Source organism: Corvus hawaiiensis, chromosome 26, assembly GCF_020740725.1.
Source record: "Corvus hawaiiensis isolate bCorHaw1 chromosome 26, bCorHaw1.pri.cur, whole genome shotgun sequence".
NCBI lineage: Eukaryota > Metazoa > Chordata > Aves > Passeriformes > Corvidae > Corvus > Corvus hawaiiensis.
The window spans coordinates 40,189,521-40,216,121 of record NC_063238.1 but is presented as its reverse complement, the minus strand read 5'-3'; the positions used below and the strand labels follow the sequence as shown (position 1 = coordinate 40,216,121).

At 42.0% G+C, this 26,601-nt stretch overlaps 1 protein-coding gene across 2 annotated transcripts in view; it reads left to right on the top strand.

The window, feature by feature from the left end:
• The window catches only part of COL22A1 (collagen type XXII alpha 1 chain), a 227,815-nt gene that overhangs the window by 186,301 nt on the left and 14,913 nt on the right, over positions 1-26,601 (top strand). For both annotated transcript variants that reach the window (XM_048287054.1, XM_048287055.1), the window contains exons 44-60: positions 5,510-5,554; positions 6,470-6,517; positions 8,371-8,484; positions 8,675-8,728; positions 10,883-10,936; positions 11,757-11,810; positions 13,344-13,397; positions 14,678-14,731; positions 15,526-15,579; positions 16,624-16,677; positions 17,255-17,299; positions 18,229-18,282; positions 19,299-19,352; positions 21,140-21,193; positions 23,631-23,702; positions 25,476-25,511; positions 26,335-26,379. In XM_048287054.1, the coding sequence (XP_048143011.1) occupies positions 5,510-5,554; positions 6,470-6,517; positions 8,371-8,484; positions 8,675-8,728; positions 10,883-10,936; positions 11,757-11,810; positions 13,344-13,397; positions 14,678-14,731; positions 15,526-15,579; positions 16,624-16,677; positions 17,255-17,299; positions 18,229-18,282; positions 19,299-19,352; positions 21,140-21,193; positions 23,631-23,702; positions 25,476-25,511; positions 26,335-26,379 (945 nt within the window). The remainder of the gene's footprint in view (positions 1-5,509; positions 5,555-6,469; positions 6,518-8,370; positions 8,485-8,674; positions 8,729-10,882; positions 10,937-11,756; positions 11,811-13,343; positions 13,398-14,677; positions 14,732-15,525; positions 15,580-16,623; positions 16,678-17,254; positions 17,300-18,228; positions 18,283-19,298; positions 19,353-21,139; positions 21,194-23,630; positions 23,703-25,475; positions 25,512-26,334; positions 26,380-26,601) is intronic.

The window sequence follows — 26,601 nt, the reverse complement described above, 5'->3', positions numbered from 1 at the left end:
GCATCTCCCCAGCTCCATCAGTCCCTCAGCCCTCCCAGTTCACAGTCCCTCAGTTTAGAATCTTATCACTTGCAAGGTCCAGATTGATCTCCCAGGAAGTGCAGTCTGTGGTTTCCTGATAGCCCATCAGTCACTGCGAGTGACAAGATTTGCCTCTGCTTAGGTCAGTGTCTTGGCAAATTTAGTTTCTGATTTCCTCCTTTACCCTTAATTTCCCAGTTGACAAGGTCCTGGATGAGGTAACCTTGCTGGAATAAGCCTCCTCATATTTCCACATGCCTTCATCAATTAGTGTGAATGTCCAGGTTTGCTTCCCATCACTGCCGTCCTTTTTTGTTGGTCAGGTTTGTGTCCTTGACGTTCTAATTGATGACTTTTTCCTTATCTTCCCTAGTTGAATTCAAAAAGGTCCTTGACCAGATACTCCCAAAGGAGCAGACACTCTCTGGCCAGCTACATATTTGGGAATCATGTGTTCTCCCTGACTGTCTGATGGGAGATAAAATGTTTCTGTTCAACAAACCTATTTAGTGTCCGTAGATTAGGAAACAACCTGAATGAGACATTCCCTTAGTCCGCTATTAGCAGTGAGGGCACCTGTTTAATAGGCCCTTTCTGTATTTTGATAATGATAATTTTAATTAACATAAACATTGAATTAATCACTTTTTAATTAGGTTAATTATTTATGGTAACTAAGTTCCAGCATTACTGGGAAGTTAATCTTCCTGCGCTTGCTTTCATAATTGCAAACCCTTTGTGGATGCATACATTACTGCCACTGGATTTGAAAAGCAGAGTTTGCTGTTCTGGGGTTGATTTTCCCATGCAGTTAAGAGAGTTCCAAGGAGCCTTTGTGTTTGTTTTAGGGTACTTACACCCCAAACCAGAGTACACTTATTAACCCTTCTATTGTTTCTTTATTCCTGTGACTTATAACTGATTTAAGACATTGCATTTCAAGTTTAATTTTCCATCTTGTAATAGAACTATCACACCATATGCCTGTGTCACTTATGCACTTCCCGTGTACACTTATGTTTCTTTACAGACTTTCTTTATCTTTGAGTATTTTCACATGCACCACTTACCTGAGCATCATTTTACCTATCACAGGATTTTGCCTATTAAATGCACCAGCATTTAATTTCTTCTTGGTTACAGAATCACAGAATATTCTGAGTTGGAATGGACCCACAAGGCTCATCAAGTCCAAGTCTGAAGTGAATGGCCATGAGGGGATCAAACCCACAACCGTGGTGTTACTAGCACCATTTGCCAACCAACTAAGCTAAATACTGTTTTTCAGCATTATCAGCAGCACACTTTCCATCAGTTCCCATTTACATACCATTCCTGTGTGTCAAGATTTTGCAGACTGATGCTCTGGATACTGTGCATCACACCTTCTCATGGCTGACATCTTTTCCCTTTACTGGTGTGCTGTACCACTCATTGGATATTCTACTTTGTGCCAGCCACTCTTGGCTGCAAGCTCCTGAAAGTCTTCAAACTTTATGAGCTTTCCAACACTGGTTGTTATTTGAGACTGTGCATTTTCCCACGTCATGTTAGGGTCATTTCTTTTCAGTGCCATGCAGTTTTTTGGTCAGTCTGATTTTCTTTTTTCTGAATTTTCTGGCTTTCTTTTTTCCAGTTCAGTCCCCTATTAGCTTGTCAGATGCAGATTTAGCTTCCATGTCTTCATTCTAGCATTTTCATTCTGCTCTGAGAAATCTGAAGCTGCATCAGGGGAGGTTTAGGTTAGATATTATGGGATGGTTCTTCATCCAGATAGTGGCCAGACGCTGCAACAGGATCCCCAAGCAAGCAGTCACAACACCAAGACTGACATAATTCAAGGAGCATTTGGACAATGCTCTCAGGCACATGATGTGATTCTTGGGATTGTCCTGTGCAAGACCAGGAGCTAGACTTGATTTTTGTGGTCCCTTACAACCCACGATATTTTGTGATTCTATATTTGCAGCTTGTCCCTTTTTGTCAGCCTTTTCTGACTCCAGGCCTCTACAGACCATCAATATTTCCTCTACTTTTGACTTTGCTTCTGTTGACCTGTTCTCTGATAATGTACCATGCTGAAGTGCCATCACCCTGCATCTGGTTTGTTCATTTTGGCTCACAGAAGCATTCTTCAAAAGGCATTCTCCATTTGCAGTCTTGTACTTTTCAATTGTTTGACTTCTCCTGGGGATTCAGTGTTTTTTCAGGTTTATCAGCCATGGCACAGAGCTTAATCTCTTTTCCTGTCTCATTTCCAACCTGTTAGAAATATGACCAGCTCCACATCATATAGCATGCAAGAAAACAGGTCCATCCCTTTTTGTCTCAAGGCAGACTGATACCACTGGGTATGGTATCTGTGCTTAATCCTTTCCAAGGACTTCCATTTTATTAACTCTCTTCTTGCATGTCTTTTCACATAACTAAGAAGTCTTTTCCTATATTCTTTTTTTAAAAGATCTTTAAATACTCAAATTACACTGCTAGTGCCATGTTCATATTTCAGATCCCAAAGCAGAAGGCTGTCAGTAAGCCCTATGGCATGTATTTATAGCTATGCTACAGTCAGCATGAAAGACATTTCTGAACTGTCTTTTCTGTGTTGCTTTCTGATCCAGAATTATTATCATGGCTCAAGTTTTTTCTTTGCATCACACTTTTTAAAGCAAGTTCTGTGTGAGTCTTCCTGAACAAAGTAGGTCTGGGAATATAAGATCTATGTAATTGTTATTTAGCCATCCCTCTTCCCACTTGCAGAAGTGGCTGAGAACCACAGTGGAGAGGATGCCAAAAGCATGTCCTGACAATTAGCATCTGTGAAAGGGAAGGGACTTTGGGAACAATGCACAATCCTCTGGATTCACCTTGATGTTCTGTGGAAGAAGCAAAGCTATAAATGACTAAAATGTTTACTTATATTTACTCAATTCCCTAGAATGACATTTGTGGAGAATTGTGAGCTAACCCTTGAGACATTATCTTCTCTTTGTTCTCACCTGCAGAAGTTTTAGCTCCTTAGCAAAAAAGGACTTCAGTTCCACTTTAGGTCCACTTTAGTTTAATTTTCATCTCTTAGAAAGTCAAGGTAGCTGAAGGACTGTTGCTCACCCAGAAGTGTTTAATGTGGACATAGAAAAAGATAATATATTTTCCCATTTTTTTCTCTCCTCTAGCAAGACATACAGAATTTAAGTAGTAAGTGAGACTCAAGGGTGAAATTCAAGTTTGCCCTATAGCTGTAACAGTGGTGTATCATGACACAGCACACTTCAGTCATTAATCCCCACATCCCCATCTGGCTGTTTGTGTAAATAATACAGTGAACTGATTGGCAAAATGGACTAACCTGAGACAAGGTGGCAGAAAGAACACCCAGTGCCCTTCCTGGCTAAGCATTTGACCAAATTTTAAAGGAACTTTCCAGATGGAAATATCAGTCTCAAAGAGTAGTCCCTGCTGAGCCTAGACTGATTGAAAGCCACTACTTGGACCTTGATCAGCATCCAGATATTGATGCAGCTCAAAAAGCCAATTAAGTCCGTTGCTGTATCAAAACCAGCATGGCCAACAGATCAAGGGAGGGGATTCTGCCCCTCTGCTCTGCTCTGGTGAGACCCCACCTGCATGCTGTGTCCAGCTCTGGGGTCCCACAGCAAAGGAAGGACATGGAACTGTTGGAGCGAGTCCAGAGGAGGCCACCAAGGCAACTGAAGGGATGGAGCAACTCTTACAAAGAAAGGTGGAGAGAACTGGGATTGTTCAGCCTGGAAAAGTGAAGGCTTTAGGATGACCTATTTGTGGTCTTCCAGTGCCTGAAGGGAGCTTTCAAGAAAGATGTAGAGGGACTTTTGACAAGGTGTGAGAACTGAATATATGCAGGTAACCAAGACAGCCAAAATCCAGAGCTGAACTGTAAAGAGTAGATTTATTCCATTACCACGCTGGCAGAATGGGGACACATACACTGCTAAGCTTATTCCATCTTAGCAGGGGCAAAAAGCACTCAGGGTAACCACCAAGCTTCTTATCTCCTCCCAGCAGGAAGGCCCCAGCCTATGAGAAATGCCTTTTAAGTTTTTTACAGCATTCTGTTATCTTCTACAGAACCTCCACTTCTCAAGATTGACAGAAAACAACCCAAAGAAAACAAAATGTGAAATTTTCCACACTGAATATTCTTAGCATCCTCCAGCTGCAAGGTCATCTTGAGTGAAAGCAACTCTATTTTTCCCTCCTTGCCAAATCTTCCACTTCCAACCTTTTTCTCACCACACAAGGGGAGTGACAGTAAAAGGGGTAATGGCTTCAAACTGGAAGAGAGTAGGTTTAAATTAAAAAATTAGGAAGAAGTTCTTTACTGTGAGGTTGGTGAAACACTGTACAGGTTGCCCAGAGAAGCTGTGGATGCCCTATCCCTGGAACTGTCCAAGGCCAGGCTGGATGGAGCTCTGAGCAACCTGGTCTAGTGGAAGGTGTCCCTGCCCATGGCAGGAGGTGGAAGTAGATGGTCTTAAAGGTTCCTTCCAACCCAAACCATTCTATGATTCTGTGAACATCCTGGGTGGCAAATCTGGAACCATTCCAGAGAAAACCCCAGGTGGGACCTGCTGCAGAATCAACAAAGCTGAACACAAGTAAGATGCTTTTAGATGGTCAGTAGAAACTGTTCCTTTAGAAATAGAAATGATCAGATAAGACAGCTTTTGTATGTGGTGAGTTTTGTATGCTCTTTGAGGTTCTTAATATGAATAAAATGTGCATTTGCTTGAGTGATGACACAGGGTGATGGACCAGGGGGATACAGGAATTTAGCAGAGAATGTTCTGGGGAAATGTCACCAAGTATCTTAAAACACCACTGCAAGCATCCTCACAATGCAGATTTCTGTCACCGTCTGAACAGTGACCAACTGTCTTGTTCAAAAGATTTGGTTTCCCAAGTGAGCATTACTTTATGAAAATATTTTACAATAATCTTTAGACATTGTTTTTTGTTTTTAACAAACTAATTCCTCGCTAATGACACATAAGAGCTGCGCACTGAGGGGTGGCAGTTGTTTCTTGTCCTAACCCTGCCATTCTGGACATAACATTCTGAGAATGCTGGTAATTTCTATGCCTTCATCTCATGAAAAGTGATACCACTACACCTCAACAAAGAAACCTATTTTGTCTTTTTCAGGCGCCTTCCAAGATTTAAAGCCTCATACTTCAACAACTGAAGTTCATAGTGTTTCCTATGACCAGAAGACAGACTAAAGCAATTCTAATCTCTGTGTGACTCGAATTTAGCAAGAGTTTGAGAGGATGTTAAAGTTGCACATATTTGGAGGAGTTTGCTGTTTGTCACATGCAAGGAGCAGTGCTCTCAGCAGCAGAAAGTAAAATGTGTGCTAGTCCAGATGCCTGTGCCAGCAGACTGCAGGAGCGACCAGAGGGTTATTGTATAATAATTTCACAATGTTTTTCTTTTTCTTGATCTGTAGGGTGTACCTGGAAATCCAGGGGAAAGAGGACCTCCTGGAAAACCTGTATGTAACTTCACTTCTGTATTACATCTTCCTTTTAACTCAGTTTCCACCTCTACACTTCACCCCAGAAGTGCACTTGGGTGCTTTTCCACTGTTGCTTTTCCCAGCAGAGCAGTGGGAAAAACACTAAAATCCACTAAAGATTTAGTGAAAGCTTTGGAATGGTATGAAAATAACTGGATAGTCTGAATGTAAATAAAAGCCAAATTTTTAAAGGCACTTCCTTAGCACCACTATGCAGTACCCTCAGCAAGAACTTACCTCAGGTGGGATGAAGTGCATTGGTAAAGTGAGGTGGGAAGTACAAGTTTGGCCCAGTGAGTCCTAGGCAGGACAAGGAAAACCGGTGAGAATCCATAAGCATGTTTGTTGCTGCCTGTTCTGAGCTTCCCCTCCCCAAGACACTTGCCTCTGCCATGTGCTCTGAACTCCTTTGTTCCAAGCGTGGGCAAAACCAAATGTAACTCAAACTCTTTAGCAGCAGTGTCTGATTGGCCGGTCACCCCGGGCCCACCCCCAGTCCGCCCCTTTTCCCTTCTCCGAATAAAAGAGAAGATCAAGGGAGGCCCCACCTCTCTTGGCTCTGCAACTCTTTCTGCGAGCCTCTCTTGTTGCCTGTTTCTTTTGAAAGCTGCTAATTGCAGAAAATTAAGCAGGCTAAGAGCTATATTTCTCCCTCTTTGCTTCTGCTGGTGGTATTTGCTTTGCAGCTGATTCAGTTACTGATTTTAGAGCTACTGAAATGCTGGATTGCCCGTGCTTCCTCTCTGGGTTGCTCGAGGCTTTCTAAGGCATTGAACTACAAGCGCTAGCTGGTAAAAAGCTGAAAAGATACCTCCTCACATGTTCAGGATAAATTCTCATGTCTTGATGCCTCTTAAAATTGCCTGAAATAATGAATTTCTCATTCCACAGGGTTCCCCACCCCTGCTCACTCCAGAGGATATAAATCTCCTAGTAAAGGTAATCAGCCTTTGATGAGGGTGGGAGTTTATTTCTGTTTGATTCAGACCTGACTAAGGCTCTGTGATGAGAAAGTGTCTGAACTACAAGTGCAAAAGGTGTCTATAAGCACTCTTTCAAAGCTCAAAACTTGCAAGTCTCCCACTTGCACTGGTATTGGGACACGAACTGGAGATCAAAATCCTTTCCCCAGCTATGAAATGATCTACAAAGTTCTCTATAACATTTCTGAGACTTTCTCAGCTCTTTCTGAGGCATGCATTCCCAAGGAGGAATAAACATTATCAAGTTGCATTATCTAAACCAGAAAATGGAAACCATTTTAATAAAATGCTGGATTTTTTTGCATACACCATCAATAGTGACTGGAGTAATTTTGGGTAGCTGTGGGTGCGAATTTAGTTTGCATTGTGAATCTAAACAGATGCTGGTAATTAACCCCAGAAGTACCTGTGTTTCAAAAGTGATAATCTGTCTGCCTTTACTCTCCATATAGAGAGTTGTCTGAGAAATTAGTCAGTCTTTGATAGGTGTTGACTGAAAAATCTTTACAGATTTACATGGGCTGAGTTGAGAGTTTTTAAGCTATCTTGAGACCTGGCAAGAAATCTTTTCTTATTGATTAAAACAAACTAAAAAATTACCTTCTTTCACCAACCACATTAACCAAAGGACCGTTTTAAGATTGCTGCTGTGACATTACTCTTCACTGAAGATCTGTCTTTGTTTTGTGGAGCCCAATGTGGTTCTGGAGGTTTCACTGTAAAGTATTTGGGATTTTTGATCTGGACAAGAGCAAGAGACTCATTCCTGGGTACAGGATGTCATTTTGATGTCCTTTCATTTTCTGCCTTTGCTTGTAGTATGGTTAAACACATTTGTGCATTTTTTCTGCTTGGTATTTTTTCACTCTGTGCTTGGTACAGAAAGCAGCACCTTGAAATCCCAGATGAAATTAAGGCTCTGCTGTTATGGGTGTTTCTCAAGCACTTACATTGTAAGTAGATAAATGTGGATGTAGGGACTGAGACTCAGAAAGATAATTTACCCTACAGTTTTGCAACAGATCATTGACAGAGTTGGGTGTTGTAGCAGAGATTCCTGACTCTCAACCTGATGATCTGTTTTGTATTATGCTCTCTCTTATGAGCAGGATTCCCTCCCCTATTGCTGGAGGGAGTCTGCCTTTGAAATGGAAATGTCATACATGGATGCAGTTTCCTGAGGGTAGTTGAAATGTAAAGACTACTGAGATGATGCTTCAAAGAGGTTTGGAAGGAGGAGGTAGTGATTTTCCCTGATAAAATTTGGCCAGGACACTGTGACATTCACTTGGTCTTCACAAACTCCATTGAATGAGTTGTCCTTAGCCAAGCTGGCTGCTGAATAGTTTCCCCTGCAGAACCCTTTCTGACATTGTGCTGCACCTGATTTTCCTCTAGAAATATACCCTCTAAGCAGTAACTCAGCTCTTTCAGACTGGAGCAGACGCAATTTTCTAGTAGTCTTGTAGACTCAAAACCAGTGTTTTTCTTGATAGTCTTGCTAGTCTCCCTGACCTCCCATCAGGAACAGCTTTTCCACAGTTTCTTGATACCGGATGACCAGTTAGAACCTAGAACTGATAGGAAGCTTCCCATGGGAGCATGTGTGAGCTCGGCTGCTGACCCTCTCTGTGCTTCACACTGCCCTCATTGTGGTTCTTTAAGGCAAATTCACCCCGATCTTGAGGTAGACCACAAGGATTTATATATTGTACCAGCACCACAGTGCTACATTCACAGTGGGTGTCTGTGTGGTCTGCTAAGTGCCTGCAGCCTATTGCTGATGTGTTTTTCCCTGTCCTCTTCCAGGATGTGTGCAGTGAGTGCCCTCCTGGCCCACCAGGACTGCCAGGCATCCCAGGTTTCAAAGGGGATAAAGGTCTTCGAGGACCACCAGGTAGAGATGGCCAGGATGGGAAAATGGTAAGAGCTGAGGGAGTGACCACGCCTCGGATCTGCTGTAACCTTGTTTTTCTATTAATATGATTGATGGGTTCTTATAAGACAGTTCAGTCTTACTTATTTTTCATCAATAACCTGATGAATTTTTTTTAGAGGCCTGTGGAGTCAATGAACTAAACGAGTGTTTGCCTCTACCTTTTCTGCATTGCAGGGGATTGCTGGTCCCAGAGGTCCTCCAGGCCCACCTGGGCTCGATGGCCCAAAGGTTGGTTGGTTTTCTTCAGTTGTCTAATGAAAACTGACTTGTGACTAGTTAGTCACAATAATTATTTTGCAAACAGGTTACTCAAAGAAGTTGTGGATGCCCTGTCTCTGGAAATGTTAAAGGCTAAGTTGGATGGGGTTTTGAGCAACTTGGTTTAGTGAAAGGTGTCCCTGCCCATGTCATGAGGGATTTTTTCACTTAATTAGTGTCTTATGCCCTCCCTTTGTTCACACACAAACAGGCAGACACATCTAAAGGGCCTGATTCTTGATCTTGCATTTCATTGCATTGGTGTTCTAATGGTTGATAAAGACTTGAGAGTAAATTTTACCTCAAATCAGGTGAGGAAGAAATTAAAGCCTCAGCAGTAGCCCCCATGCCTGTTCCTCTCCTCTGTGAATCTTATATGCTGGAACCACTTAAATTAAGACTGATGCAATGGTCTGTTGGGCTCCAAACACACCATCTGCCATGGTGGTCTTACCCACAAACTCCGAGTATTTCCTGAAACGTGTTATAGGAAGTACTCCTTGTTTCAGCTATATGGTCCTGCCTTGTGGTCCAGGGACATAGGCCAACATAAAACTTCCCTTGTCTGAAGTATTCCAATAACGTCACATTTCAAGCATTTCCTATGAAGAGGGCTGTCACCAGTCTGCTCACAGTGCCAGTGCCTGGCCACAATTAAAACTGCCTAATGTGAAATAAAACAAATCAATGGACAGAGAGATAAGGTGATTTAATGATGGGCCACAGTTTCCTCCAGATATCCCTTCACTACTGACTTACTGTCTAAAATAGCTCCTGCTATTTTAACATCTTTGTATTTGCACTTTTTAGAGTGCAGGACAAGCTAATAGTTTCATGAATTAATTTAATATCTTGCAATTAAAAGTGTGGTGGGGAGAGCAGCACAATCTCAAAAGTAAACAGAGTTGATCAAACTGAAAGTATGTTCCAGGATAAAATTTACAAGAGAATTAATAACCCATAAAGCCAATAACAGGCAGAAATGCCAAGCAGTCTGAGACATACCACATCTGCTCCTTTCTTATATGTCATGACAAAGCAGAGATTTAGGCAGCAAGAATGGATGGTTAGGTGAAATAACAGGATAAATTTCAAATTGTACATGTGCATAAAGTAAAATCAAGTACCTGATAAGTAGTCTAACTTGAATTCAATAAAAAGAGTTCGCAAATGCAAAAAAAAAAGTATTGTAAGACCCCTGGGAAGGAGCAATCACAAAGACTTTGTGGCTCTTTTCTACATCCCTTAGGAGGATCCTTGCAGTAGAAGACCCAAACTGCTCTGCACTTTTGACTCTCTGGTATATTGTCCTTACCAGCACCATCCAAGCTATTACGTCCCACTCAGAAGCAGAGCAGTAGAACTGCAGATCTTTGCTCATGAGCAGCTTCATTCCTTCTGCCATATGAATTAGAGCTCTTTTATTAATAAATAGCAACCCTCTTTCTCCCCCTTGTCTCCTAGCTCCCATGTAGTAAACCAGTGTATTATTTCCATGGCCAGCAATTCATTATTGCTCTGTGCATTGTTCACACCTTGTTCACCATCACCTCAGTAATTTTCACTGTGTCACTGTAAGCACTGATAATGCAGACATGTACATTTGAGTTGGCTGTCTCTATCCTGTGTCTCTAGAACAGAAAGAGAGAGAGAGAAGGAGAAAGAAAGAAAAAGAAAGAGAAAGAAAGAGAAAGAGAAAGAGGGGAGCACTTTCTGGGTATGAATTTTCTGGCTGCACCTTACAAATGCTGGTTTTATTGCTGTTGTTCCTGAAGGGTGTGGGCACCTTTGTTGGGCCGGGTGATTCCTTATCAAGGTGTGATTCAGTGGAGTTTCTAACAACCTTCCTGCTCTTTAGGGATGTGTAATTCCTCTTTATGAGTATGAGAATAAAACATTAAAAACCAGTTATGCTGGGTCTGCTCAAAGGGCATTTTCCACATATATTCCTGGCTCCAGCACTGGTAGTGAAAGCCTAGAGAAGAATTTAAGAGGAGGACAATGAGGGCTCGGTCCTGATTCTTGAGTTTTATTCTTGAATGTCCAAGTGCTTTATGAAAGAGTTCAAAAAGCTGTCACAACACTGAATCTCATTGACTTTCAGTGGCTCTTTTTTATTACCAGGGTGCTAAAGGAGACCGTGGTATGACTGGAGAAGTAGGAGAAAAAGGTGAACAGGTAAAAACAGAGTGTGCTTTCCACCAGTGCTGTCACTGTGATTGTTCCTTCATCAGTAACTCCTATGATGCCTGTACAAGAGCACCCTTCTCAGAGGCAGAGCTGGAAGATGGGAGCTCTTCATCACTGACAAGCTATGCTGAAGAGTGGAACCAGAGCAATCCTCCACAGCCTTCCATCCTCATCTCCAATAAAAACCTCCCAGTACCATCTGTTTCCTCACCTCTAGACTGAATGCGTTGAATTCTCTACATAACCTAACCCTTACTTATTTCCTTGGGTAATCCCTGGATGATATCCAGGAGTTCAGGTGTCTTTGGGTTGAAAAAACCAGTGTTTCTGTTTGTCTTAGATGATGAATGTAAGGAGGACCTCTTTGAGGAGGGACTGAGATGCCATAGGAAAGATGAGAATGGTTTAAAGTAGAGCAAACTTTCATAGTTAGTTTTGCCAAGGGCTGAGTCACTGGTTTAAGGTGCAAATCAGCACCTCTTCAATGACTTTTGTAGGACATTTTAAACAGGTTTGTTTTCCTGACTGACCTCCTGTCTTGTGCAATTCCACAATATCTGCTCTCATCTTCCATTAGCATTGACTAAAATAAACATTGAAAGAAGTACACCTGAAATTAACTATGTTATTTCTGAAATGCACGCTTTGAAAACCAAGGTTTCACTTTAAAAAGCCATGGTTCTTTATTACCTTACAACCAGCTCTCACTGACTCATTTTGATGTTACCTCACAATAATCACCAGTTAACTTTTATACAAGTAGATATGTGACTAATACATAAAGAATGTCTCTGTTTTCATTCTGCAGGGCCACCCTGGAATGCCTGGCTTCTCAGGGGCTCCTGGAAACCCTGGTCCACCTGTAAGTTCCTCTGTTGCAAAGATGGTCCTGTAGTTTTCTTACTAACAAAGGATGTTGCAAGCTCCATGTGCTGGAAAGGACCATTCCCATCTGTCTGTGCATTGAATTTGCATTTTCCAATGGGTTCCTAATGATCCCCTGAGTGTGATAGAGTTCCCTACTCATGGTAATTTCTATTTAATACATTGGCCACTTTCCACTGATTGCTTCAGCTCATTCTGTAAATTGTTTATAAGCTTCAGTTACTCTCTGTATACAGCACAAAGATGATGATGAAAACTCTTCCATAGGGACTATTTAGTACATGTATAGGTGCTTTCCTGTATGTGGAATAAGTTGTTAGTCTAGAACTAGCAGATCTAAGAGCATTTTACTTCTCAATTTTACACAGTGGTATGAAACTGGATTTTCTCCAATTTTCATGTTGTGCGAGTTACTTTTGAATTAAAAGGCCTTTTACACATGTCCCTCTCCATCACAGTCCTCTTCATTCTTAGTTCTGCTCTCTCCATGAATAGAGTTGTGATTTCTTGTATTTAAAAAAGGGTGACAGTGGAGCATCAGGGCTGAAATCACTTGGCTCTCCTGCTGGTGATATCTCCACTTTACTCCCTTCAAGTTTGGGGGTTTTTTCTGAGTGAAGGACTTTTCTCTCCAAACCACCTTTCGTTGCCCAAAGTCATCACTGCTCATATTGCTGCTTACAGTGCAGTTTGGCTCTGCTGTGCTGAGGATGTGCCACCGTCATCTGTTCTGGGCATCAGCACAGCCTGAATTCACATTGCACTGACTAAATGACAGGGCATACCTGTTAGAAAAGGGGGGTTAGATTAAAATCCCATATTCAGATGGTAGCAGTGCCTACAGGACGTTGGATGCTTCGCTGCTGGGACAACATGTGGACTTGCTTCATGGGTCATTTGAGCTCCCATGAGCATTATTTTAGGAGAAAGTTAATAATAGACACATTTACTGTGTCTCTATTAACCTAATACTGCTACAACTAGAAAGTTATACCAGTGGGAATAAAACACTTAAAACTGTCCTGTGAGACCTCCTGAACACTCACAGCCAAAGGAAATGTGCAAAGTGAAACTGAGCCTGTCAAAACAGAGCAAAATGTGATGTCCCCTAGACAATTTTGTTCTTCAGCTTTTGCTGACTTTTCCCTCTGTCTGCATTGACATGTGGCTCCAGGAGTTTGCCTGCCACAGAGTGCACTTCATAATTTCTGTTCTCCCGTAGTTGCTGTTCTTCAGAGTTATTTTTGTCATGATTGGCTTTTTCCTACTTGTCCCCAATTTTCAGAAGGAAGAGCCAAGAGCGAACTCAAATATCTGACTATTTCTGGCTTTGGAGGCTGATTGAGTGCAGAGGTTGGCACTGCTTTTCAGTGGTGAATGAAAAAATGGAATGAATATTGAGCTGAGTGATTAAAGAAAGCTCCAGAGATGCCAGCCATGGTAGGGAATGTGTTGACAAACATACAAAATACGCTAATTATTCACGTTGTTTCTACTTTATTTTGTTTAGGGATCAGATGGGGTGCCAGGACCAATAGGACCTGCAGGAAACCCCGGAGACGTGGTAAGCTCTAAGCTCTGTGCTTCACCATGGCATCACCTATGTTTAGGTCTGTGAAGTAAAGCTGAGCTGGCAACTATGAAATGTCCTTTGAAAGCTCCCCAAAATATTTAGCCTGCAAGTAGAACTTCCATAAATAAACACAGATTACTGTTCTAGCACTTTTTAAACTCACCAAATGAGACTCCAAATTACCCAGAGGATAATCCAGTCCATGGGACCTCCATGGAGATTTTTGTACCTCTTGTCTGTTCTGTCCTTGCTATTAACATCTCTCAGCCTCCAGAGCAGGATTACTAAATATGTTAGGATGCTTCATAACCTAAGGCTAATATCTGAACTCTGTGTGGGGATTATCAAAATATAACCAGCAGCCTGTTGAAGCACGTCACAGCACAGACTGCTCAGATTCTGGGGCCTGACACTGTTTCCTGGCACTACCAAAAATACCAGTAACAGATACAACCTTTGAGAAGCCCATGAAGAATTTTGGCACTGCTGTTTTATTTGAAGGATTTTCAGATGCTACTTTATGGTAATGCATCAGAAAACCCTGGGAGAGACAGGTAATCTGATTGATGCTAACTTCAGCTTGAAAAGTTAAAAATGAACCTTCCCTAAAGAATACACTGTTGAGTTGGAACAGTTTAAGACTGTGTCATTCTGTGATGAATTTCTAGAGCAAGGTTTCCTAAGGAACAAGGTGCATTTTGCAGAGCAGTTTCACAACCTGAACTTCATCATAAGTGAACAGTGATGGTCATTCATATGGCTATTATGGAATCATTGAACACTCTGTGCAGAAAAGCCAGAGACAAGATAGACAGGAAAGCTGAAATTCCATTTCAAAAGGATGATAAGGTTGTGATGCTGTGAAAGACATGGGATGATATTGTCCAGTCCTGTGGAGTAAGGGGACTTCTTGGGATGGTCAGAGAGGCACTTCTTGTAACTACTCATTTCAAAGGTATAAAATATACATCTGCTTCCTGGCTGGACACCTCATCCAGGAAATTAAGGATGAAATATTAAATATAGTTCAGGAAAAAATTACCAGTGATTTCAGTGCTTTCTCAATTTGTAGGAACTCATAGATAATACTGAATTTTTTATGTGAAAAGAGGGACATCTAAACTAGAAGGAGTTCAAGGGAACCTCATAGACTTTGTGACATGGGACACAAGACCACCTTCTCACAGTTGTCCCCTGTCATGATAAATCTTCATCTGATAGAAGCCTCTCAGGAGCATGCCTGACCCGTGGTGTTTGTTCTTTCCTTCCAGGGCAAGGATGGTCCCCCAGGTCCACAGGGCCCACCAGGGCTGCCTGGACTTCCAGTGAGTGTGGTTAAGCTCCTTCTAAGTCAGTACATTAAATTATTCATGCACACACAGGTGTGTAAAACAAAGAGGTGACATTTCTGAGGTGCTTTGAAAGCCACGTGTGGTCTGTAACGATGTCTATCATGCTGATGCATTGTCCTTGGTCCAGGACAGTGTGGATGCTGTATTTGATCTCTTTAAAGCAAAGTGTAAATTATAATGTGAACGAGGTCTGTTCCTTGCCTGTCTCCTCAATGAAAGAAATACTCTTATACAGAGCAAAAAATCAACTTATAACTCCAGTGTGAGGGCAAAAGGATTCAGAGACTGGGATATTAACTTTATCTGAATCCACAGACAAAATGATTCCTTTGCACTGACTCTAGTTCAAGTCCACCTTGGGCATAGACTCCTCTCTTCTGGAAAAGGTTATAGTACAACATTTTGGGAGTTTTTTAATCTGTCATAAGGATAGAGCCAGAGATAGTTCTACTGTAAAGTAGCCTACCTGAATGAAGATAATGGCATTACAATGATTTATAACAATTGGTTTTAGAATCCTGATTTAAGATTGTTGGAGTGTTCACCTTGGCGAAAAGGGAAATATTGCCATATTGGAAAGGGAAACAGGTTGTGCTGTCACAGGGGTGTGACAGGAAGAGATTTACAACAGAGCTATGGATGTAGGGAGGGTTTTGGAGGTTTAGGCAAACAAGCATGCCATGATGAGCAGAGCTTTCACACTGACAAAAACCCCACCAACCATTCTTATCGCTTCCTTTTACCCTGTTTTGCATTTCATTTAACAGGGAATTGCTGGGAATGATGGCAAAGACGGCAAACCAGGATCTCTGGGGGAGCCGGTAATGTAATTTAAAACTGTTTTGCTCAGGCAATCAGAAGCTGCATCCAGTTGTTGTTTGTGGAGCTGCCTATCTATGGACTCCTTAGGGGGAACAAGGAGCCTGTTTGCACATCTGTTTCTAACACCAGAAGGACTGTATTGTCTTGAGCGATTTATAAGCATGACACATGAGCAATCTTGAAAAGAAACTGGGTTCTTTTACTTTTACATCTACCATAAATACACTAAAACATAGTGACTCCACTTTTACAGCTGCCTTAAACACTGCAGAGAAGGAAGGTTGTCTTTTAACATTAAACATTGTGATCCATCCTTTTGATAGAAGTTTATGGGGCATAAAAAGTTTAGAGGAGATATCTTTAAAGAAGCTTTTTTCTGGATTTCTCTGAGACGGTTCTGTTGCCCAGAATTAGAGGGTTTATATTTGATTTTCTCTACTTAGTCCATACTTGTATTTGCTGAGGGAAAAAAGCTGTGCCACGAAGTTTTCAGCTAAAAGGAAATGTTAATGAATTTGGCAGTGAATGTTATTTCTTGCAACTGTGTGTGTTACATGAAGAACATACTTCAAGTATCAGGCATTGCCGTCCTCTTTCTGTGACTTGTCAAATGGGACTTAGTGGTTCTGGGGAGAGCCAAGTTCCCAGGCATTAGGACAACTGCTGAGTAGAGGAGTGCTTGTCACAGCAGCTGCAGACAGTTTGTGTCTGCACCAAACCACCCGATTTCTATGTGCAGATGTTGATTTTGCATGTGCTGATTAGGTGTTGGTGCAGCTCTGACACTGCAAATGTACACCAGTCCAGAGCTGTAAAATGCCTCAGGGCCTCAGAGTGCACGTGACAGTGCAGGTTGAGGTGTGTTTGGGAATTTCTGTCACTGCTGTTCTCCTTGCAAACTCAGACTCCAGCACTGCTGGACAAACCCTGGGCAATCACAGTTCTCAGTGATGTTATGTCTAAGGGAGAGGAGTGGGAAGTCTTCTACAGCAGAGAGACAGACCTGGGGCTCTCTCTAACGTCAACATTATTGTTTCCCACAGGGAAAGCCTGGAGAACAAGGGCTCCCAGGCCGGGAGGGTGCCAGAGGATTACCGGTGGGTGCTGCTCTGAATGGTTCCACCCACTCAACCCCCTGTACTGTAGTCAGGGAGCATTTCTTGGGCAGATAAGGTTCTTTACTGATGCAAACATACAAACAGTCATGGTATTGTGACTAAATAAATACTTAAATAAGCAACAAAAGTAGAACACAGACATTTCTGAATTCTTCACACTGGGAGAAGATTAAATCCCTTACCTAGAAATTAAAGCATGTAGCCTCATTACACCTCTCTACCAGAAGTCACAGCTGTAACCCTCGTGTTCTCTGTTACATGTCCTCTGAAAGAGTGGGGATAGTAAAATTTAGGGTTAAATAATATATTGGCTGGTCACACCAGGGATACACAGACCAGAGCCTTGGCTTTACAGTGTAAGGAGCTATGGAAAGCTTTTCCTGTGATGTGGCCCTGCCTCATTACTCCCTGGGACACAGCTAATCCATGCTGACCAATCCCCAGTAAGCTTTGGCAAAACTGGAAAGATTATTAAATAAACATTCAAGCTAGAGTTTTCTTAAATGTTTCATGCATCAGGGTGATGGATAATTATTGATTTCATTCCCTTGTGTAGGGTTTCAAAGGACAGAGAGGAGATACAGGTCCGCCAGGTCCCCGGGTAAGTAACGGATACCTCATGCACAATCCTTTGGAGAAAGATTGTGTGGAGTTGCCCTTTCTGAGGCAGTAGGTAAAAATGATGGCAGTGTTTCATGTGCCTGTTTTCCACTATGATTCCATGGGCCACATCTATGGCTCAAAAATGACAGCAGCTATCTTCATTCCCTCTGCTGAACTTCTAGTTCTGGGGAAGGTGAGGCAGCTGGTAGAGCTGAATCCTCTGATGCTCCCTTTGAGATAGTCCTTTTTGAAGAAGCCTCAAGGATGCCTCCATACCACATCCTTCTGGTAAAAATGCTGGCTAAGTGAGGAACTCTACTGCACTTGTTGGACGCGTACTAGCTCTCCTCCACAAATGCTGAAGAAGTGCAAATAAGTTCAAGTACAAAACTTACAGAAAAGTGAATAGAAATGTCCCTTTGACTTAGTTGCCTGTGGATCATAAAACCCAAGCCTCAAGTCCTGCATGAAAAGTTGTTGTCCACTCTGTTTGGAGATCCTTGGTGTAAAAGGGGGAATACAAAACTGAATGTTCTTCTACCTAATTCTACCTTTTTTACAGGGAAATAAAATTCTCTGCTTGCAGAAGCTTATGTGAAAAATCCAGTGCTGGAGTTCTGATCTCTTCCTCATTATGACACCTTCTGCATCATGAATGTGTTGGTGGTTTTCAGTGCCTGAAAGTAGCAGTAGCAAATAATCTGCTGGAAAGCAGAGCACTGCCTTGTGCATCACTTACAGGAGATGTTTCTGAGTTATTTTTATAAGCTTCATGTCATCTAAGATGAACAGGGCTCTTGCTGCCTTTAAAAAAGTTTTCACTGAACTTAGTCACAAATTGCAGAAACCCCATACCACTTATAGTGGTGATACTGGTCTGAATTTGACCTCGAGCTGATCTCTCTTCCCTTTTTTGCTGAATTGCAGGGGGAGCCAGGTGTGACAGGTCCTGCTGGTCGTGAGGGGCCGCCAGGGAAGGATGTAAGTGCACCATTTTGAGCAGAAATTAATCTCCTTCTCTGTGACAAATGAAAATTTTAATTCACAGTGACCCTGACCTGAAACAGCTGCAGAAACTGCAGTAAAGGGTGAATTACTGCAGGGAATGATTTGTGCAAAGATCATTAGGGAAAACAAAGAATTGGAGGGCCTTTGTCACTGCTCAGCTGCTGACACTAAAATGTCAGATGTATCTTTGGATAAGTAGAGAAAGCAGCATTGTGTGAAACCCAGGCTGTGCTTGGTAGCCATGGACCTGCCTTCTGGCACCCATCTCTGAGCAGTGCTTCGCTCTGCAGGTCCCACCAGGCCAGCCTCTGTCACGCTTCCTTTGCCACACCTGACTGAGTGTGTCGCTCCACTGAAGTCTATGAAATACCTATGGAATAAGTTGCTGCTGCTGAGAGGAAGGAAAGATGGTACTAACAGTTCCTCTGGCATGATTACTGTCAAGTGCAGTCATATAACAAAGTCCTGGGAGGGCGCAGCTGATGTGGGATCCTGCAGCAGCTACTGAGCAATGCTCCGAGCAGCTTATGTGCCACTGCCATGGGACCTGGAGAAGTGGCTTCTCAATTGCACCCCCTTGTGTCACTGGAAACTGGTGTGCTGTAAATGGTACCCTACAAAGCAAAATGTAAGGCAGACCTAAAGGAACCCCTTGGAGAAGATGGAAGCAGCTCTGAAGCCTCCCTGGAGAGAGAACAGACTTGTCAGTTCTTGAGAAATATCAGAGAATCTCTGTCCCTAAGAAATACAGGTTTAAGATAATCTGATAATAACCTGATAGAAATGGTTTCTGCCTGTAATCAGGCTGCATTTAGTGGTAGGTGTTTAAAATTCGAAGGGTTGGTCTTCCTCATAAATAACTGAAAGGGGGCAGTGAGACTCCTTTAATTCTGTTTCCCCTAATGTGTGAACAATGTAGTTTAGCAGGAATATTTTAAAATGTCTGTTCACCTGCCTCCATGTCACCAGAATGCTTCTCTTCCTTTCAGGGTGATCCTGGTCCCATAGGACCACAGGGCCCTCGAGGACTCCGAGGGCAGCCGGTGAGTTTTCTCTTCTGATAAGCCCTTTCTAGAGGTACATTATAGTTCATAGAATGGTTTGGATTGGAAGGAACATTAAAGATAATGTAGTTCTAGTCCCTTGCCATGGAAAGGGATGCCACCCACTAGACCAGGTTGTTCAGAGCCCCATCCAGCCCAGCCTTGAAAAATTCCAGGGATGGAGCATTGTTTGTAGTGGGAATGTTCTGCAGTCCAGAACTCTGGCTTGAAAGAAGAGAGTTTAGGAAGATTGAGATGATGTTTGATTAAAACACTTTGCCTCTCAGAAAGACAATTAGGAATGATATTGCTAGAAACTGATGAAGACTTATAATAGTGCAAGGAATTGATGGTTGCTGACTCAGTGGGAAGAACAGTTCAATGGATTCTGTCAGGATTGCAGAGTCAGAAATACTCATATTTCAGTCCTGCCTCTGGGATCCTGCTCACTTCTCACATGGTCTCAGTTTTCAAAGATAGACACTCACTGTGGGTGCCTGGGTTGAGTTACATGGGGGTCCAGTTGTGATACTATTCACCTGTACAATTTTATTACAGCTTCAGTGGAGAAATAGAAATCTATTTGACATTTCAAAATGTCTCCTTTAGGATGTCTCAGAAATTACTTTCATTAATTTCATGGGGTTTAAAATTCTGTCTTAGAAATTAATCCTTATCAAATCTGAATCGAGATCTCTGTTGCTGAACCATGGCACACCTTTAGTGTGTTGCAATGAGTGAGTTCCTTTCCTTCTCAGAAGACCTGGTAGTGAAAGAGAGTCTATGTCATGATCTGGGAAAAATGCTGACTCAGCAATGCCAGGAGCTGGAGCAGCAGGTCCCTCCAAGCTGGGGGGGTTGGGGTTTAGATTAGACTGTAAGAACATATGGATACCTCCTGTATCTACCTCATAATTCATCTCATTATTCCTGTACTGCTGGCATCACTCACTATCATGTCATGCCCCTGCACAACATTAGCAGTGAGTGAAAATACTTGAAGAGATGGAAATTATCGTTAACTCCAGGCCATATTCTTCTTTGGAGAAGAGATACTTGGGATTTTGTATGTTGGAGGGCCAAGTATCAGTTTCTCTCGTTCTTCCTCTTCTTTGTTTTTTATCTAAAAAGGAGTGTGAGGCATGATTTTTAATATTGACAGTACAAGGGCTGGTCTTTATGGTCAACTCCAATGCAGGGAAAAACACCTCTGCATGGTGAGTTGAGAGAAGAAGAGTGTAAAACTTCATCTCACCAAACTTTGTAGATGATCAGCTCAGCTGCTTTCCTAAGGAGCAGTGAAAAACAGGTCTTTTTAAAGGATGATTTGGTTCATTCTGAATTGTCTGGTGTCAGGTAAGTATCAAATACCTCAAAGCTTTAGAACAAGTGTTTCTCTCCATTCCCCAAGAAAGGGGAAGCCTGAGATGATTAAGAAGAGTCTTGTTTGAACACTGGTGACTTGGAGCAGCCAGAGGAGGTGGCTCCATCCATCCAGAAGGATGCTACATATGAGAAAGACAAGGGTGAAGGAAAGGAGGAGGAGAAGTGCTGGTTTGGTCCTCCTCAGGCCTGCGGATTTGGGTCCACATCTCAGTTTTTGTCCTGAGATCAGCCATGCAATCCGGGATGCAGAAGCTGTGAGGTCAGTTGGAAATAAGATACTTCACAGTCTGTCAGGAGAGGAGACTGAACAACACTAAAGAAATCCCTGCTGATGTAGGTGTAGCTGGATATTTCTAGTTTTAGCATGCATTACATCACTAATTTTTTTCCTTTTGACACAGGGCAAGAATGGATTGCCTGGATCTGCAGGAGAACCTGGCCCAGCAGGTATCCCAGTAAGTACCACAAAGGGAAATTTGTGCAGCCAGGAGAGGTCACTGATGAAGTGTAGGTAGAATGGATTATGTGTAGCTGATTACCATCCCTGAGGCTTCCATGTCTGAAGATGGGTGATCTGAAAATCACTGTCTGGCCACAACTTTGAAGGGGGTTTGGCTACAGTCCTGGAATTGAGATGCTAGCTGGGTCATCACTTTTCCCAGTGAAAGTTAAGTGTTCACAGCAAATGGAAATGATTGATTGCCTAGCATGGAAAAAAGATTGACATGCCTCATCTTAACCAGTAGATTTAATTTTGCCAAGCAGGGAGCGTGCAGCCAGCAGAGAGTTGTCACAAGGAAGGAGAGGGCCTCGGGGAGCTGGCAGGCTGCCATTGAGGAATAGTGGCAGCAAAAAAATCCTCACAGGCACTTGGGGAAAGAGCAGACAGTGGGCAGTAAACCAAGATCAGAAAGCAGAATGAAACTCCCCTGAGGCCATCCTGTGGGGAAGAACAGCTTGGAAATGAAGAGCTGTAAGAAGGACAGTGAGGAACTGGTGGTTTGGTTGTTGTATCTGTTTTTTTTTTACTCTGTTGTGATGCTGAAAATCGTCCAGAATTCAGCAAATCCATGCAAATATTCCTTTGTGCCCAGTAGCATCTATCGCAATGCAGGGCTCTTCCCTCTCTTTGCCCATGGAGACAGTACAGCTTGCTGGACTGTTGGATTAATAGGGAAACAAAGGCAGAGCAGGAGGAATGTGAAAAGCTGCAGCAGGACTTCTCTCTTTGTGACCCTTGCAATGCCATAAAGCCACTCCAGCCTCGCCACAGACTTGTACCCTGATCAAGCATCTGCAGGGATGTCTCAGAGAAGCAAATACCACCTTTCTGTGTGGGGAGGTGGGACAGGGTGCTGCAGTCTGACAGCCCTTCGGCATCAAACAATAAGTGCCACATGCTTTTTTGTCCTTGACATAAGCTCTTCTTACCTTCCTGGGACTGCTGCCATTGCTTCTTGCCCCATGGATCCTTGCTCTTGCCTTTTCAAACTTCTTTTCTTCTTTTCGTTAAACCTACCCCTGTTCTCAATTCCTATCACTGCTTTTTTACCTTCTGGGTCTTTATCAGGTCACTGTGGCTTTGGGATGCCTTGTGAATGCCAAGTGGGGATTATTATTTTAATCATCACAGTGTTATCACAATACCTATACGATGTGACCCAGGGACTCACCGGGCACCTTCCTGCACAAACAGCACCACAGCAGCTTTTGCTCCAGAGGATTTAGAGTCCAAAAATAACATAGGAGATTGAAAAAGGATAAAGTCAGATGGATGAGGAAGGGGAAACAATGAGACAGTGTTGGTCAGCAGAACAGACAGTCATCTCATCATTATCTTTCTCTGTCATTAAAATGAATCCTCTCCTTTTCATAAAGGTTATTATGGGAAGTATATCCTCGTGCTGTACATAAATCCATTTATTTTGAAATGTACTAATTCACCGTGTAGTGTGACAAGTCAATATTTTATATTTCTATTTTGAAAAAAAGGAGATGTGAGGAAGGTTATCATGGTAATAAAGATGAATTTTTTTTTCCACCTTCAACATTGCTGACTTGTAATCACAAGGTAAAACCTGTCAAGAGCTTTCTCCTTTTGCATTTGCTGTTTGACAGTGCCCATCACAATTCACAGTGCTCATGCTTAAGCCCACACACAGCAACACAGTCCAGCCCCTGAAGTCTCCAGGGCAATTTGCACACCCCAAATCCATGTGCTTTGTTCTTGTCAGGCTCATTGGTGCTCACTTTTCACAAGTTTTACCCTAAGAAGAAAAAGGGCTATGTTCTGAACTGAAAATGTAGGGGACAAATTTGTGAAAGCAAAGGTTAAAATAAGAGTTAAAACCAGAAATGTGCATGACATGGTTCTGTGTCATGAACTGTTATTTAAACTGCCCTGATCTGTAAGGAAAAAGGGACAGTTTGACTGAATATCACAAGAGATAAGTGAAAGACAGACATTTTATAAATTCAGCCTGGAAATAAAGGCAGAGGAGAAGCCCTGTAAGTGTCTGTTGGTTGTATTCTAAGATGTGAGCAGTATGACCACCTGTGCTGTTTCCCTGTCATCACCCATTACAGCATTTCTGCTCTCAACACCCCCTCATAAGCCATGTGGTACCACAACAACCACGGAACACGCCTCCTGCCCCTGCCATAATTGTCCCTTCCTTTTTGTCTTCTCCCAGGGACCCTGTGTAGCTTGTTAATAACACAACCATGGTGCCTGCAACCTGCTTTTCTAAAATACTTTGTTCTTCCTTGTCAGTTTCGGGAGTCCTGCTGCTAAAGTGAAATTTCCCAGTTCCAGTATATCTGTAAATGAATGCCCTGGGAAAGAGGTGTTGGGGAAAGGGCTGCTAGTGTCTGTCTCATTTCTTTCCTAAGGGTCCCAAAGGAAATAAAGGAGAAACAGGCAGCCCAGGACTCCCTGGCTTTATAGGACCCCGAGGACCACCTGTAAGTATGTCTGGGGGTGGATTAGATCCTCTCTTTACCTGCTTTTAAGTGTTAGACTGATGAAGATGGGACACGGTCATCTTCATTTAGGTAAAAAAAAACTGAAGCAGGAAAAATCCAGAAGCCATATAATTTTACTTCCAAAGGAAACTGGACTGCAAAAATACATTTTTCATATTGATAAACAACCGTAATCTCATGTATGGAGCTGATATCTGTCAGTCAGCCCTGATAATATGTGCATTAATCAGACTGCTTCAACAGTCTTCTTAATACAGGTATGGGATATTTAAGTTCTCAGACTATACCTCTGCATGAACCTTAGATGGACTAAATAAGGAAATTGTGAGTGCTGATAATAATACAGGTATTTCTGATATTTGCTATTCTGAGGGAAATTCCTTTGTTGCCAGCAACAGAGATACATTGCAATTAAAGCATTCCTATATCTCCTGAAGTGATCTAAAATAATAAATAATAAACCTATACACATGACAATATCACAGCCTCAGAATCCAATATCTTTAGACCTTTCAAGGTGAGTAAAAGATGTTAAATTCCACTGGAAGGATGGAAAAGATAAATGCTAGGTAATTTTTTTTTTTATTTCTAGATCTGTTGTGACAAAAAATGAGATATAAAAGATTTTTGTGTGGCTCTAGCAGATCTGAATCTTTCACAGGGTGGGTCTTTTTTTCTTCTGTATTTTTAAATATTTTTTTAATAATTGAAAGGGATCTTTGGGATGAAAAGAGGAGAAAGAAATATTTCTCTGGACAATTAATTTTAAGCAGCAAACATGGTGGCCATTTAAAACTGAAGTGGCCCTAAGGAAAACTCGAGTAAGTTTAATGCAGCCTAATTTGGATCACACATCTCTGATTATTTTCATTCCTCATGGATACGTGTATGGATGCTAACATAGCTGAAGATGTTATGTTTCCAGGGGGAATTATCACCTGCATGCATGTTATAGGTATGATCATGTGTGTTGATTGCAAACAGACTTAGAAAGATGAATTTTTCCATTTATGATATGGGAAAGTGGCCAGAATTTCAGCAATAACTAGCTTAATGTTCATTTTGCTTTATCTGCAGTTCAGGACTGCAGTGACTTTTTTTTTCATTGAAATACTAAAATGGAAACTGCATTGTCTAATTATCACATTAAAAATGCAGAGAAAATAATTTAAATAAATATATATAAATAAGTCTACGAGGGTGCTTATTCAAACTGAGATTATTTAAGATAGTTATGAAAGAACAGGTGAGCACTCAGGCTTAAAATTCCTTTATCACTGCCTCTGTATGTGTTTTTCCAGCTGGTGTAATACAAGATGGTACTTCTACCTACAAAATTTATTTAATTTACATCTTCAGACTCTTATGGGTATAATGCTGGTGCTTCTTAAGTTTAACAACACCATATAAAGTGTATGAAGCTTTGGGAAGTGTTGGTAAGAAAAAGGAACAAAATTTATTGAAAGCAGGAACACACTTTCAGTGAAACATCTGCCTTCAGCTGGTTTGTTAGAAATTACTTCCTGTTATTTATGCTTACATGGGATGCAAATTCACTAAAAATTGCTTTCCAAATAGTAGGATGTGTCTCTCCAGGAACGACCAATAGCAGTAGGATAAGGACAAGTCATGCAAACCTGCTACTTTGTAGAAGAAAACTTGTTAACAGAAAGCAAGACTTGCAGTTATTAGGTGAAGTCTTTCTTCCAACTCCTCCAGTGCAATGCTCAATTCACCTTCTGTGTGTCTTAGGGAGAACCTGGAGAAAAAGGTCCTTCTGGAAAAGAGGTAAGTTAAATTCCCAGTTGTTTCTATACAGGGCTGGTGTCACAGGGAAAAAAATCATCAAGGGTGTTACTAGGGCTGCAACAAATTGTTGGGTTTTTTTCATAGAATGGTTTGGCTTGGAAGGGATCTTAAATATCACCTATTTCCACCCACCCTGCCAGGGGCAGAGACACCTTCCGCTCGACCAAGTTGCTCAGAACCCCATTCAACCTGACTTTGAACCATTCACAACTTTTCTGGGTAACCTGTTTCAGTGCCTCACCACCCTCCTAGTGAAAAATTTCTACCAAATATCCTACCCTCTCAGATTGTGAAGCCGTTTCCTCTTGTCCTATCACTACAGTTCCTGAAAAAAGGTTTGTCCCCATCTTTCTTACAAACCCCCTTTTAGTACTGGAAGGGGCTCAGAACCTTCTGTCCTTCAGGCTGAACGACCCCAGCTCTCTCAGCCTGAATCCACAGCAGAGGTGCTCCAGCCCTCTGAGCATGTTCGTGACCTCATCTGAACTTGCTCCAACACATTCATGTCCTTGCTTATATTCTGGCACCAGAACTGGACACAGCACTTCAGGTGGGGTCTCACTAAAGGGGAGTGGAGGGGGAGAATCACTTCGCTCAACCTGCTTGTCATGCTTTTTTTTTTTTTTTTTTTTTCCCTTCAATTGTTGATAATTGAGAGCAAAAGGGAAAGCTCTCAGGAAACTGTCAGACTGTCATGAAAATAAATTTTCCTCAGGTCACAGGAGTCATTACAAAGGTGTTTGGTTCATTATTTACTGTCATTATGGATGGTTCTTTTATGTTTACCTTTATTTTGTTGCAGGGTGCACCAGGGAAACAGGGTGCAATTGGCTCCAAAGGAGAGAGGGTAAGATAAAGAATTTAACTAGTTACTTCATTACATTGAAATAAAGAGAGCTATTTTGAGTAAGTGGCTGGGGGTAGGGGTCATTCAAAAGTGAAGCCAGTGCTTCCCAGTCTCCCAGGTCTCTCTTTAATCATTCTCTGTCAGTAATAATTTGTGGATCATTTGTAGTGCACCAGATACTGTACTCAGTAACTTTGCCAGCTCAGCTGTGAGTGTTTCTCT